Source organism: Pistacia vera, unplaced genomic scaffold (genome assembly GCF_008641045.1).
Source record: "Pistacia vera cultivar Batoury unplaced genomic scaffold, PisVer_v2 Contig503, whole genome shotgun sequence".
NCBI classification, from domain to species: domain Eukaryota; kingdom Viridiplantae; phylum Streptophyta; class Magnoliopsida; order Sapindales; family Anacardiaceae; genus Pistacia; species Pistacia vera.
This window is the reverse complement of record NW_022196339.1, coordinates 464,800-479,287: the sequence shown is the minus strand read 5'-3', so window position 1 is coordinate 479,287 and position 14,488 is coordinate 464,800. Positions and strand designations below refer to the sequence as shown.

At 36.2% G+C, this 14,488-nt stretch overlaps 2 protein-coding genes and 1 pseudogene across 2 annotated transcripts in view; 1 reads left to right on the top strand and 2 right to left on the bottom strand.

The window, feature by feature from the left end:
- LOC116105678 (alpha-glucosidase-like) overlaps nucleotides 1–1,237 on the top strand; it is a 6,883-nt gene extending 5,646 nt beyond the window's left edge. Inside the window, exons 2-3 of the mRNA XM_031392092.1 lie at nucleotides 6–256; nucleotides 344–1,237. Of these exons, the coding sequence (XP_031247952.1) occupies nucleotides 6–256; nucleotides 344–1,237 (1,145 nt within the window). The remainder of the gene's footprint in view (nucleotides 1–5; nucleotides 257–343) is intronic.
- Nucleotides 1,238–5,897: 4,660 nt separating this feature from the next.
- Nucleotides 5,898–9,675, bottom strand: LOC116105752 (annotated as a pseudogene).
- Nucleotides 9,676–13,250: 3,575 nt separating this feature from the next.
- Nucleotides 13,251–13,978, bottom strand: LOC116105677 (probable CCR4-associated factor 1 homolog 1). Its single transcript, XM_031392091.1, has 2 exons — nucleotides 13,573–13,978; nucleotides 13,251–13,507 (listed from the first exon to the last, which is right to left on the bottom strand). The coding sequence occupies exons 1-2, from the start codon at nucleotides 13,976–13,978 to the stop codon at nucleotides 13,251–13,253; spliced, it is 663 nt and encodes a 220-aa protein (XP_031247951.1).
- Between the last annotated feature and the right edge of the window lie 510 nt (nucleotides 13,979–14,488).

Sequence of the window (14,488 nt, the reverse complement as noted above, 5' to 3'; positions counted from 1 at the left end):
GGAAGCCAAAGCTACTCATGCTGCCTTGATCAATGTTACTGGTAAAAGGCCATTTATACTCACTAGATCAACTTTCGTAAGCTCCGGAAAGTACACAGCTCATTGGACTGGAGATAATGCTGCAACATGGGATGATTTGGCATACACAATTCCAGCCATTTTAAATTTTGGACTCTTTGGGATTCCAATGGTTGGAGCTGATATTTGTGGCTTTTCTAGAGACACAACTGAAGAACTCTGCCGGCGTTGGATTCAGGTAAAACCAATTTTCAGAATTTTGGAGATTGGATTTGTACATTTAGTTTTTTGTGTCTCTCAAATTGTGTGAATTTTCCAAATGCAGTTAGGTGCCTTTTACCCATTTGCAAGAGATCACTCTGATAAGTCTAAAGCGCGTCAAGAGCTGTATCTTTGGGATTCAGTTGCTGCAACAGCAAGGAAGGTGCTTGGGCTACGATACAGGCTACTCCCTTACTTCTACACATTAATGTATGAGGCACACACAATAGGGACTCCTATTGTAAGACCCCTTTTCTTCTCATTCCCTCAAGATACCGAAACTTATGGAATCAATACACAGTTTCTGATTGGAAAAGGTGTCATGGTGTCACCTGTGCTAAAGCAAGGAGCAGTTTCCGTTGACGCATATTTCCCTGCAGGAAATTGGTTTGATCTCTTCAACTATTCAAATTCGGTGAGTGTAAATCCAGGAAAGCAAGTGACTCTTTCAGCACCATCTGATCACATAAATGTGCATGTTCGAGAAGGTAATATTTTGGCCTTGCAAGGAGAGGCCATGACAACTAAAGAAGCCAGGAAGACGCCATTTGAACTCTTGGTGACTATCAGCAGCAAGGAAAATAGCACAGGAGAAGTTTTCTTGGATGATGGAGAAGAAGTGGGCATGGGAGAAGAGGAAGGTAAGTGGAGTTTGGTGAGATTTTATGGTGGAATGGTAAAGGACAATGTTACAGTTAGATCAGAAGTTCTGAACGGCAACTTCGCTTTGAGTCAAAGGTGGATCATAAACAAAGTGACTTTTATAGGACTAGAAAATGTAGAGAAAATGAAAGGGTATAAGGTGAAGATTACGACAGGAACAGAGCTGATTGAGAATTCAGTTATTAAGGCAAGTGGGAACAATGTTCTTACAGTAGAAATCTCGGAAGAATCACTGCTGATTGGGAAAGAGTTCATGTTGGCACTGAAACTCAACAATTCATCAAAAATCTCTTAAAAGAGCGGACATTATTGGCATACAATTACTGCTATTAGCAGATGTACAATAAATCTTATTGAAGATTAGTAATGAATCTGAATTCCGAATAATATTCACTTAGTATTGTGTATAAATTCCTAGAAATCTTAGGATAGTTCACAGTAGTATGTTATTGAGTTTTCCTAATAATTTCAAGAGTACTGTATATAACCTGTGATCATAACAAGCTGAGATGATTGATATTATAAGAACAATTTAACTACAAATAAGATATTACAAGTTCCATAAGGCTTGAAAGCACTCAACCAACCAAATCTTGATTCGGTGTTCGATTTTACGTGCATATAGTTTTCATGTTTGTGAGTGTTCAAGGAATAGAAATAGCATTTTAATCCTTATGGTTTTGATTTGCTAACAGTTTACAGATATTTATTTTTTTACCAACAAAAACGTCTTCAACTCAACACAAAAAAGGTTTATTTGACGTTCTAGCATTTGATACCTTTTAAAGATAAAACACTTGCTGAGGAAGCAGTGATTAGAAACCCAACATGTGCAATGACCCGGCTAGGCCATTGGGTCATGGGTCAAGCGGTTTAATTGGTTTGACCGACATGTCAATCCGGCATCCAAAGGTTTGAAATCTAACAAAATCACCTCTAAAAATCACATTGAAGTCCCCATAGGTTTGAAATCTTACAAAAACACTCTAAACACCATCATTGGCATCAGCAAATAAGGCCTATTTCCAGCAATGACAACACTCCTCATCACCACGAAAACACTCCCTTCAGCCTCCTGACGAAAATTCATCTCACCCTCCACCGTTCGCCTCCCCAATCACCGGCAACAGGGGGCTTTTTCCTACGATATTTTTTAGCGATTTTCGGTCGATTCACTCACCGAAAATCAACGCCGCTACCACCATTCCACTCACCAGCCATTCCTCTTCAAAATCCCTAACATTCTAGCCTTCAATTCTTCACGGATTGATGTCCTAATTTCTAGGGTTTTGAATGAATAGAAAATTTTGTAACTCGACCCGGTAAAGGCGACGAATCAAGGTTGAACTAGTTCAACAGGAAGGGTCGGGCCAAGTTCCTAATCATTGCTGAGGAGTGAGGAGTGAGGTTAAGTTTTAATTTTATTTTGATGATTAATTTTTATATTATGTATTATAATTAAAGAGTGAATAACATTCCCACCCCGAGGTATGATAAAATATAATAATTCTCTTGAGGTTTTTGAAATAACAAAAATCAATTTGTGGTTAATGAACTTGTTAAAATTTATACTATTAAGAGTTTGTAATCTTATCAAATTATCCTTCCACTATTTATTTTAACACTTAAAATTTAATGATAGAGAGATTTCTGTGATTTCTAAATCCTCAAAACGGTTTTTATTATTTTGTCATACCTCAAGGATTAATGCGTTGACCCAAATAAGAAAGAAGTCATATTGAGATTATCAATTTTTATATTAAAGCATATATATATTTTTATTTAGAACATAATCCTCTTATTTTATTATTAACAAAATAGAAAAAAGAAAAAATATTTTTAAATCTTTTCGGATTAGGAGGCAGTTATTTTGCTTAAAAAACAAAAAAACAACAACTTTTGTGTGAGTTGTAAAGTAGGTTAGAGAATGACTTGTCAAACCAAATGTGAGTGATACCTCCTCACAAGATTCCACATTTTTTTTTTTTTTTTTTTTTTTTGTGGTTCCTTTAAGAAGCTTTAGTCATTCTTATATTGTATTTCGAACCCTAATTTGATTGACAAACCTAATGCTATATATATCGCATTCAGTGAGCACAACCTCGACGAGCTAACAGTAGGAGAGCTCGATTTAGGGTTCGATGTAACCCTGATTGATAGCATAGGAGCAAAACTTTGGACTTCTAACCCTATATGATAGCAGTCGCTATGTATATCGCATTCGACGAGTACAAACACGGCAAGCTAAGTATTTTCAAGTCGTGAACGACAAGTAGAGTTTGAACTACATTTTCATAGCACTGATCATGATCTAGACCAAGACGTTGGACCTTTGTGAAACGATCACGTCAGGTCACTTGTGTAATTCTCGAAGACCCATGTCACGATCCATACTCAGTTCGTTGGTCGAGTCAAACTATCAGCCTCACGTCGTTTGTAATAGTGTGGCTCAAGATAAGTCAGGTCACGGCATAATCATGAAATTCTCAAGATTCAATCTTTGAACCTTAAGAACTGGATAGCTCCTATTATGCCTAAAAAATCAGGACTGATGTTAGCCTACGTCAGTGGGCACTAATTAGAGTTCAAGAAGGCTTTGTACCGCCTAAGAGCTGCCACGTCGCTTCATTAGATTCATGTTTTGTCTATGAGTGATAAAGGGTCATACACATGTCCAAGCCCTAGATAACTTGAGGATATTTCATAAATTATCAATCAATGGGAGGCAAGGAAGGACTTGTACGACACCTACCCACTTGCAGATTTGTAATCATTACCTTGAATTCCTCTACTATAAATAGAGGACCCCCCCTCTCATTTTTAGGATTCTGATCCTGAACCCTCATTCTGATTGTAATCTTTATTTTCAGAGCAAAGATAACTCATGAGAAAGAGGCTGACTTGATATTCTCTCTGAATACTCAGTTATTGTATCTCTGCTCGCTATTCACTATATGCGACCTCTTGTAATCTCTCATATATAAAAAAAACAGTGGATGTAGGATTCGCTTTAGGCATTCGAACTACTTTAAAAATCATGTCTCATTTATTATTTAGTCGTTGTATCTGATCATAATCATTCACATATAATTTCTGAAAACAGCTTAACACTTTGCACGTGCAAGTCGTAAATATCAAAATCACGCATCAACAACACACACACACACACACACACACACACACACACACACACACACACATATATATATATTTTCCTTTATTTAGCAGGAATCCAGATTTATGTTATATTCCTATTTTCCTTTATTTATCAGGAATCCATATTTACTTTCTTTATTTTGTTTACCTAGTATTTATTTAAATTTCTTTCTTATTTAAATTTTGTTTTTACTAATATGTTAGAGTTTCTTCAATAAAGTGTTATTTATATTTGTTATGCCTAAAAAATCATAGCCGACGAAAGCTTACAACAACAAACACCAATCAGAGTTTCAAAAGGCTTTACGTCGTCTAAGAGCTACCACATCACCCCAAGATTGAGAGGATATAGTTGTCACCAACCCAGCAGATTCAAGTTTTGTCTACAAGTGAATGGGGAATGCACACCTATCCATGCCCCAAATAATTTGAAAATGTTTCTTAAGTTATCAGCCAATGAGAGGGAAGGAAGAACTTGCATGACACATACCCACTTACAGACTTGTAATCATTACCTTAAATTCATCGACTATAAATAGAGGACTCCCCCTCACAAATTTGGGATTGATCATCCTCTGATTTTCACAATTTTTAATAGCAAAGACAACCTACGAGAAAAAGACTAATTTGATATTCTCTCTGAATATTCAATTATTGTACTTCTGTTCTCTGTTCATTATACGCGACCTCTTGTAACATTCATATATAAAAGAAACAGTGGATGTAAGAATCGCTTTAAATATCCAAATCACTATAAAAATCATCTGTCTTATTTATTATTCAATCTTTGCATTCAATTAAGTTTATAACATTGTCCCAACTCCAAAATCAGTTAATCATGTGTAATTTCTGAGACATGTTTAGCACTTTTCACATGCAAGATCATTGGTGTCAAAATCACGTATCAATAATAATTTATTAATAATCTTAGGATAGTAGTAGTCCAATGTATATGTTGCTATCAAAGCGAAATTGGATCTTAGTTTTTAATTCAATACTTATCAAATACGTTATATTCATTTGAATCAATTAACTCTTTAATTCAGATTTTTAAATTTGGGCATTCTATTCTACATTACTCCAGCTGAGTTGGGTGTTAAATATTATGATGTTGGTTTTAGTGATAGGAATAGGATAATTCTTTAGAGAAAATTAGTAAATAAATGATTCAAAAATTAGTAATGTGACATAATTTTATACAAATTCTATTGTTATTAAAAACCAGTTTCGAACGATGGGTTAGTGTTAGAGCCTTTTTTGAAGTGTAGTGCATAAAGCTGTGATAAACAATTTAATTACAAATAGATATTAGAAGCAGTTGAAACTTGAAAGGTCTCAGATGGACCAAGCATAAGTGAAGCAAATAATAAATCCTGACTCGGTGTTCCCTTGTATAGCTGTAGCTTTTTCAATTTGTTTTTAGTTATCAATAATGCTACGACGCGATGCAGTTTTGATTGTTCTTTGTAAGAAGTTTTTAAAACCTCACTAATCAGCCTAGTTCATAATGAATGACGTATCCCAGATGGAACGTAAAATCTCCTCCTTTCTACTAAACCACACAGGGCTGCTGATACTAACAATCTCCTTTCTACTAAACCATATGGGAGTCCCAACTAATTTTCTGGGCTCCTGATACTAACAATCATGCTTTTCCTAAATCTATGAATCAAATATGAAATAACCGCTCTTCCATGAGTTAAAATAATTTATCAGGATTTTCTTAACCTAGTCTCTCTCAATTTTGCACCATGTTCATCATAAAAAATAGAATTAGAATTCATACTCGCTTTCCCATCTACATGCAAATTCATCAGAAAAATTTTATTATGGAGAAACAAGCTCCCTGTTTATTTCTGTCTTGCACAAACCAACTTATAAGTACACAATATGACGACATCACCAACAGAATGTACACACCTCAACTTTTTCAAGACACATGAAATATTCCTCGTTGATGCAATATAACACATTCTGGATTCTTAGTGTATAGAAATTATGCAGAAAATTTCTCTCTGTCATGAGGGCGTGAATAATCAATATCTGGGCCATGAGGAATGATCCCAAAAGGATTGATCGTAGGATGACTTCCATAGTAATGTCGTTTGATGTGTTGCATATTGACTGTGCTTGACATGCCCGGGATCTGATATATGCCTTTTGTGTAATTGAACAAATTCGGATACTCTCGTAACACTTTCTTGTTGCACTTGAAGTGAACTACATAAACCTGTGATCACAAAAAGCTCAAATAGTTAAGATTATAAGAACAATTTAAATACATAACGCCTGAAAGCACTCAACCAAGCCTAAGTGAAGCAATAAGTTGCGGGATAAAAATCCTGATTCGCTGTTCTATTTTACATGCTTGTAGTTTTTGTGAACTTAGGAGATATAAGATATTAGCAGCTGCCTCAATTTCAGGTGTCAACCCTTTCCAGTCTCTACATCCAGAAATATAAGCAACCCTTTTCATGCTTATGCGTGTTTGGGGAAGTAGAAATCAGTACTGTTTAACAAGCCAGAAAACAGAAGACGATGCCAGTTACGGGTTACCTAATGTCCCGTCTTTGCCAGAGTAACACAAATATCACTGCCCAAACTGCTCTAGACATTTGGGTATATCATTGGAAAATAAGGGATGAGCTAGACGAATATAACATAAACTTTAATATATTACAGCAAAGCTTTCACATATGCTCCTCTACGTAGTTCAGTATCAGGGAAAAGAGATAATAATAAAATTCGAAGAAACCATCTACAACCGTCGATTCCTAAGTGCAAATGAAATGAGGGAACTCAAGAGTATTTTTAATGACCATATATATAAACAATTTCTCATGAGTCACGGTTATCTTGTTATGTACCTCAATGTTGTTGCACCATTTTGAACAAGCAGATTTTACAACAAATCCTATTTTGAACACCAAACCAATTCAGCTTAAAATNATAGTTTTTGTGAGCTTAGGAGATGTAAGATGTTAGCAGCTGCCTCATTTTCAGCTGTAAGCCTTAGCACTCTTTACATCCAGAAATATAGACAGCCCTTCTCATGTTTTTGAATGTTTGGGGAAGTAGAAATCTCAACTGTTTAACAACCCAAAAAATGGAAGAGTACACCAATTACCTCATGTCCCGACTTTGCCAGAAAAACACAAACATCACTGCCCAAACTACTCTAGACCTTTTGGGCATATCATTGGAAGAAAAAGGATGAGCCAAATGAATATATAACATAAACTTTAATATTTTACAGCAAGCTTTCACGTATGCCCCTCTAATTAGTTCAGTATAAGGGAAAAAAGAGAATAAACTTCGAAGAAACCATCTACAACCATCAATTCCAAATTGCAAATGAGGGAATTCAAGAATATTTGCAAGGACCATGTATTACAATGATTTCTCGTGGGTCATGGTAATCTTGATATGTGCCAAAATGTTGTTGCACTATTTGGAACAAGTGGATTTTACTACAAACGCTATTTCGAACACCAACACTGACCAATTCAGCTTTAAAATTAGAGGCCGTTTGGTTTGTTATTTTGGATAGGATTTTGACAATAATATTGGGTAGTTGAATAGGGTGATTATTATGAGGTAAATTTTAAAAATTAATACAAAAAACCCCCTAGGTTTGCTAATTTAACTAAACACCCTAATATATAAATTTTTTGTAAAATGACAAAAACACCCCCACCCACCCACAGTGCTAGATTCTGGTCACCACTGCTAGAATCTAGTCGAAATCTGGCATTACAATGTAGATCGGTCGGATCTGGCCGAAAAAGGTCAGATTAACGGCCAGATCTAGCCGTGGCCAGATTTGGCCGTCAACGACCGCAAAATGCCAAATTTGGTCGTCAGCTATAGCCAAAGATATGGCCGTTGTTGACTGTCAACGACGGTTAGATCGACAAATTATCGACCAATTCCGGTCATTTGTAGGCTGTTGTGACAGATTCCTACTACCACCGACGGTGGTTGCAAGAATCTAGCAACTATAGGTGGGTGGAGGTGTTTTTGTTAATTTTTAAACTTTTTTTTTTTGGGTGTTTAATTAAATTAATAAACTTAAGGGGTCTAAAAATAATTAAAAAAATATAATAGTATTTTCTAAATAATTAAATCAACAGTTATTTTGGGAATATGATTGGGAATAAGATATGAAATAATAAACCAAATGGACCCTTAGATTCTACAACCGTTAGAATATATCTCCGTTAATGCTAGCCAGGGTTCAAAGCTAATAACATACCTCTAAGCTATCTAAAAACAATCATGCGGTGAAAAGGTAAAACAGACGAGAAAAGTGAGAATTTGTACATTACATGCTGAAATCTAATATGTATACCTCATCAAAGCTTATAAGGGTGACAAATAACCGAATATCTGCTTCAGTCAACCTGTTTCCACATATGTATCACTGCTTGTCAAGTATCTCTCCACATTTGTCCAGGGCATCATACAATTGTTTCACAGCCTGCAGAACAGATCAATGAAGATTTCTTAGACCGCATAGCAAATGATAAGGATATCAATAATAAAATGGTTTTAAGACCTGAATACTACAGTAGGATGAAAATTCCTTACTTCGTCATAGGGCTCTTGCTTCGTTGCAAACCCACATTTGTAAACACCATTGTTTATCCCATTATATATCCATTCATTAGTCTCATCAATTTGATCTCGCAGGTCAGCAGGATAAAAATCCAGAGCAGGGTTTTCCGCTATATCATTGAATTCAGTATTAAACATGCGAATTATCTCCGAACTCTCATTATTAACAATTGTCTTCATCTTCTTATCCCATAGAACCTATTATAAAACAAAATCATTCACACAACTTGAACAATTCAAGCATAGAAAACAAAAACCAAAAGAAGGAAACAGTCAGCATACAGGAACCGTGAACCTCCCGGAGTTGTTTGTACTTGCAAGCTCATACAGATCTCTTATACTTTTGGCTCCATTCAAAGGGTCAGGTTCAGCCCCTGGTTCCTCCGAATTCGTAGCCGGAAAAGCCCATCCTCTATGTTCATCACCTTCCTTTGTTTTCTCCCATATGGGTTTAACCGACTGCCAAAATAAATCAACAAACAATCTTTACATGATCATAACATAGAGTTTTACTAATAAAAAAACTTGTTAAATACGTAACACCAAACCGTGAAAGTAATGGCTTTCTCAAGTCCTTAAATCTTTAAGAATGCAAGGCACCTACAGGCCCAAGGACGAGCATATGAAATATACAAATGATACCTCCCGGATTCAGCAGGAAACTGGGAACGGGGTCTCTTGAAATAGAGTTACGAAATGTTGAAGCAGGAATCTGAAACTTCATCTAGTGCAGAACGAGCCATTTGTAAAGTTTGCTAAAGAACATAGATTTATAGCAGAAATTAGTAAACATAAACATAAGTCTTTCACTCATTAATTCACATAGAGAGCACAAACTAATCAAACAAAACAGAACCCAGATCAAGAAATCAGTTGATTCAAAGAACTAACAATTAAACAAAGCAAAGATAAGTAAAAATGAATATGAAAATAGTTGATTACCTTGAAAGAGAAGAGAGAAAGAGTAAAGGGAGGTCTGGATAAGTGGGTTTTATTACAGAAAGTGATCATAACTCATCACATTGTAATGGTTTTTTGTGTTATAATTGTTTTATCAACTATTTTGGTGTTGCTGACTTAGCTTTTTAGAAAATAAAATAAAAAGAGGCAACTGGGTTCTGGTTTTGGAGAAGAGATAAACGTCATTAAGTCATTTAAATGTCATAGACACTACACATTTAGTTTAGCCCTCCATATTTAAATTTCTTATGTCAAAATAGTCGTTAAACTATGAGAATTTTTAAGGTCAATTATAAGTTAAGATAATTATATTAATTGAATCTGGAGGTTAAATATCATTGAAGAGAACCCATTAACTAGTTAAATGTTGAGGNATTTCGGCTATCACCGTCGGAATCTGATCGGAAAATTGCGTTATGACACAGACCAGTGGATTTGGCTGGAAAAGGCAAGATCTAAGGTCGGTTGTGGCCTTCGATGGTCGGAAAAGGCCATCTTTGGCCGTTAGCGACAGCCAAATCTTTCGCCGTCAGCGACGACCAAATCTTTCGTCGTCGTTGTCTATCAACGACGGCCAAAGAAATGGTCGTCGCTGACGGCCAGATCTGGCCTTTATCGGCTATTTTCGGTGGTTAGATGACTATTGTGACAGATTTCAGTAACCACCGGCGGTGGTTGTTGGAATCTGGCAAGTATTGTGGGTGGGGGTGTTTTTGTTAGTTTTTAAACTTTTTTCTGGGGGGTATCTAATGAAATTAATAAACATTTGAGGTCTAAAAGTAATTAAAAAAATAGATTAATATTTTGGGAATAATGTGCCAAACAATATTTGAAGAACAGGATTGAGAATATGGATAAAAACAATAAGCCAAACGCACCCTCACCTGTTTTGACCTGCGATTGGATCGGAATTACGGTAGTAAACCATCGGTCCAACCAGTTTTGGGTCAAAACTAAATCATTACATTTGTATTTTACTAAATCCCTGACTCTTTTAATTTTATCAATTCCGATTCCTATCGACATCGCTTCTTGAGTTCTTCGATCTTCCACGATGTAACTTTATCTTTTCTTTGATCGGCCACAATTCTTCCAGAGTCAAACTTCGATCTTTGGTTTCTTCGGTTTTCTTTTTCGATCGACCACAGTTCTTCTTCCACAATCAAATCCGTCCATCGTTGGCCGTCGAGGTTTGCGTTTCTTTCCATCTTCACTTCATCTCAGTTCAAAACCGTTTGCGTTTCATTTCAAACTGGAGTCTAGCTACCAGATTCGCGTGGCCTGGCACAGTATTTAACGTCGTCGATTGGCCCTGCTTGGCATTGCAGTAAATCGTCTCTTCATCTTCACAACCACAACAAAAAGCGCTGGTAGCCCGTAAAATTTTATTTTATTTTTTGTGTTTCTCCACGCCTCTTGGCTCTCCAATGCCTTTTTGTGTTTTCCATCGTGGGTTTATGATTGATTTTAGTAGATGGAGGAGATGGAGTTTTGGTTATGCTCTACTGGGTGTACTGGTATGTTTCTAGTATCCTGTTGGCTGCAGGTTCATTTTTGCTGCTTCTCTGCTGGTTCTATGTTGTCCAATGCTCTTGAGCTTCGCTGGTTGTTTATGGACAGTCCCACAGGTTTTTCTGTGGTTGCGTGGGTTGTTGTTTTTTTTTTTTTTTCTAATTTTTGTTCTTGGTCTGGGGATTTCAACCTGGACTGTGTAGCTGCTTCTGGCGCTTTTGGTGGTGCCCTTTAGGCTAATTGTTGTCTGGTCTGCTTGGTGCAAAGGCTTTGTAGCTCTTCTGGTTTTGTTTTTTTTGGCTGCCTTCCCTGAAGTTTTTTCTCAGGATCTTGGTTTCTGAAGGGCTCTGCTCCTTTTGTTTGTAAAATTCTTTTATTCTTTCTTATTAGCGAGTTAACCAAAAAAATAATGAGATGATTTTGATGGGGTGATGATTACAGACGGTTGGTGGTAGAATGAATTTGGTTTTCATCAATGAACTTTTATTAAATAATTTAAACAGTAATACTACGGACATGACGCTTTGCACCGAAATGTTAAACCGAACAATGTGTCATCCGAGTCAGACGAGTCACGTAGCATGTTAAGAAATATTTTGTGAATGAACGGCCGTCCATTAAATATGGACGGCCGTTCATTTGAAATAGACTCCCGTCCATGTGAAAATGAAAATGGACGTATACGGATGGGCATCCCTACTTAATGGGCGGGTGCCCTATTAATTAGGGACGTCTGTCCATATTTTATCGACGGTCGTGCATTATAAATGGACGATCGTCTATTAATTTGAACGAATTCTTATACCGAAATAACTATGGATGTGCGTCCACTTTATATGGACGCTCGCCCATAAAATTTTGAAACACAATAATGGACGGTCGTCACCATCCATTTTATATGGACAGCGGTCCATTTTATATGGAAAGCTGTCCATACACAATGGACCAGCCGTCCATTTCTCTATCTTAATCTCTCTTTACTGCTTCACAATTTTTATTTACTCTGAAAAAAGTGTAGTTTGGAAATAATATGTTTAACCATAGTTCAACCCTTATCATCCACCATTTTTGAAAAGTTGTCAAGCGTGTCAAGAAGATTATACTAGATTTAATTAATTAACAACATGCATGCACTTTTCTCATCCTAGGTCTGTAGCCCCTACGACCTTCACTAACTATTTTCCTCCTCTTGAAGGGCCCTTTTATCAATGGGGAGAAGGTGTCTGCAGCAGATTGTCTTTGGCGCCGAAGCTATATCATCAGTGGGTGGTTTGGTGATTTTTATAGATGAGTTATCCTTGCCATCTTTTTGTTCTTTTCTGTAGGGATACAGAAGAAAAGTAATATAGAAAATTCTTTTGGAACAACACTTTTGAAGGAATAATACGGAAATGGACGAGCGTCCATCTAAGAGGGGATGCTCGTCCGTTACTTTTGTTTTTAAATTTTTATTTTAATTTAAATAATGGACAGACGTCCATCTAATAGGGACGTCTGTCCATAATATATGGACGGACGTCATGATTTTTGTTTTTAAAATTTTTTATTTTAAACAATGGACGGGTGTTCGTTTTAGGTGGACGCTCGTCCATGGTAAATGGACGCTCATCTATTTAAAATGAATGGCTGTTCGATAATCACAGACATTTGTCAATATTTGATGGACGATCGTTCATTTGCGAAATATTTGTTAACATGTTACATGGTTGCGTCTACTCAATTGACACGTCATTTGGTGCAAAATTTCGGTGTAGGTCTTCAGTGTCCGTAACATTATTGTAATTTAAAACATCATTCGCTAATAAGTTTTGGAAGTCATGGTGATGTCATCGGTCTGACTGACTGTCGATCGGATCAGTTCAACCAATCAACTTGGAAACCGGTCACCTGATTGGGTTGCTGACCGGGTTGGTTATGAAAACATTGATAAAAACTATGATCAAATTGCACAGGGACAAAGAAACCAACTGGATGATGATCAAATGGCTAGAATAGTGAACGATTGCTGGTCGTTGAAGAACTACTGATTGGCAAAAACGTGGGACGATAATCTTTATAGGTCTTCACTTGTTTCTTGTGGTTATTCCACAAAGAAATCCATAAAAAATTTCTTCTTCAAACTTGTAGCACTCCATCATTCTCGCATATGCAGTCGCGATCAGTAAACTATCTGAACTGGCGCTGTGAGATTCACCTATCCATTTAATTTTGAAAACATGAGCAAGCTTAGATAAGCCTAACTCTCCGTCCTGTAAACCTTCACAGTGTTTTGCTACAACTTCAATGTCGAAAACCCTTCGAAAATACTCAGCAGCCTTCTCTGCAAAAACTTTATCCAAGGGATGGTTATTAGTTAACAATTTAAGCACATAAGCGTAGTCATACCATCCATGAAAAGTAACCCATTTGAAGAGATGGTGGTCATGCTTGGGTCAACCTCAAAAAATCTAGACACAAATATGTTCATGGGAATTCCATCCTTCTTTATTTTGTCAAAATCAAGTCCATGTTTCTTAACTAAACGAATGGATGGCTTTGCGTAAGTGTCTTTCTCCAAATCAAAATCTGAGAAATTGAATTCCCAAGTACCACCCACAATGCCCTCTTCATTTGATAAAGTGATGCCAAATTGAATGATGTTGGAGTTGTCCAAGTTGTATTTGAGATCATCATAATTAGAGATGGGTGTTGGGTGGGTTGGGGCCGGGGGATGGGGTCCTCGGGACGGGGATGTCGAGGAATCCCCATCCCTGCCTTGCGCCCGTTGGGGATTTGCAAGTAATAATCCCATGCGGGGAATTTTCCCCAAACAGGGGTAATCCCTACGAGAAATTTTCCCCGGACGAGGGATTACTTCAAACTTTTTTTATATTGATTTTGTATAATTCTTTTGTGATAAACCATTGAACATAGTAAAAAAAACTTAATATAACAATATGATTAATACTTTTTTGAAATTTAAGAAAAAATTGGTAAGAGGGTATAAATCAAAATCAAATAATAAGAAATTATTAATATAATTAGAGATACATCAACAATTCAATATCGTAATACACACATCAAGTCTTTGTAATTTGTAAACCATTAAATTAAAATAAAATAATGTTATTTTCAAACGAAGATACAATTCGAAATTAAAAAATCCTAGTTGTATTTTGATGTTTAATACAATATAAAAAAATTTAATTAAATATTGTAGAGAATTAAGAAAAACATTTAACATTTTCATATAATAAAACTGTATTCAATCTTAACATAATTTATTTGGTGAATTAACATTTTTCATATATCGATTTTATTA

Bases quoted from the DNA above. Each gene is read 5' to 3' on its own strand.
- LOC116105677 (XM_031392091.1), bottom strand. From the start codon at position 13,978: ATGGGATTATTACTTGCAAATCCCCAACGGGCGCAAGGCAGGGATGGG. The intron at 13,508-13,572 runs GTATGACTACGC...AAGTTTTTGCAG, and splicing joins TGGGTTACTTTTCATGGATG to AGAAGGCTGCTGAGTATTTT.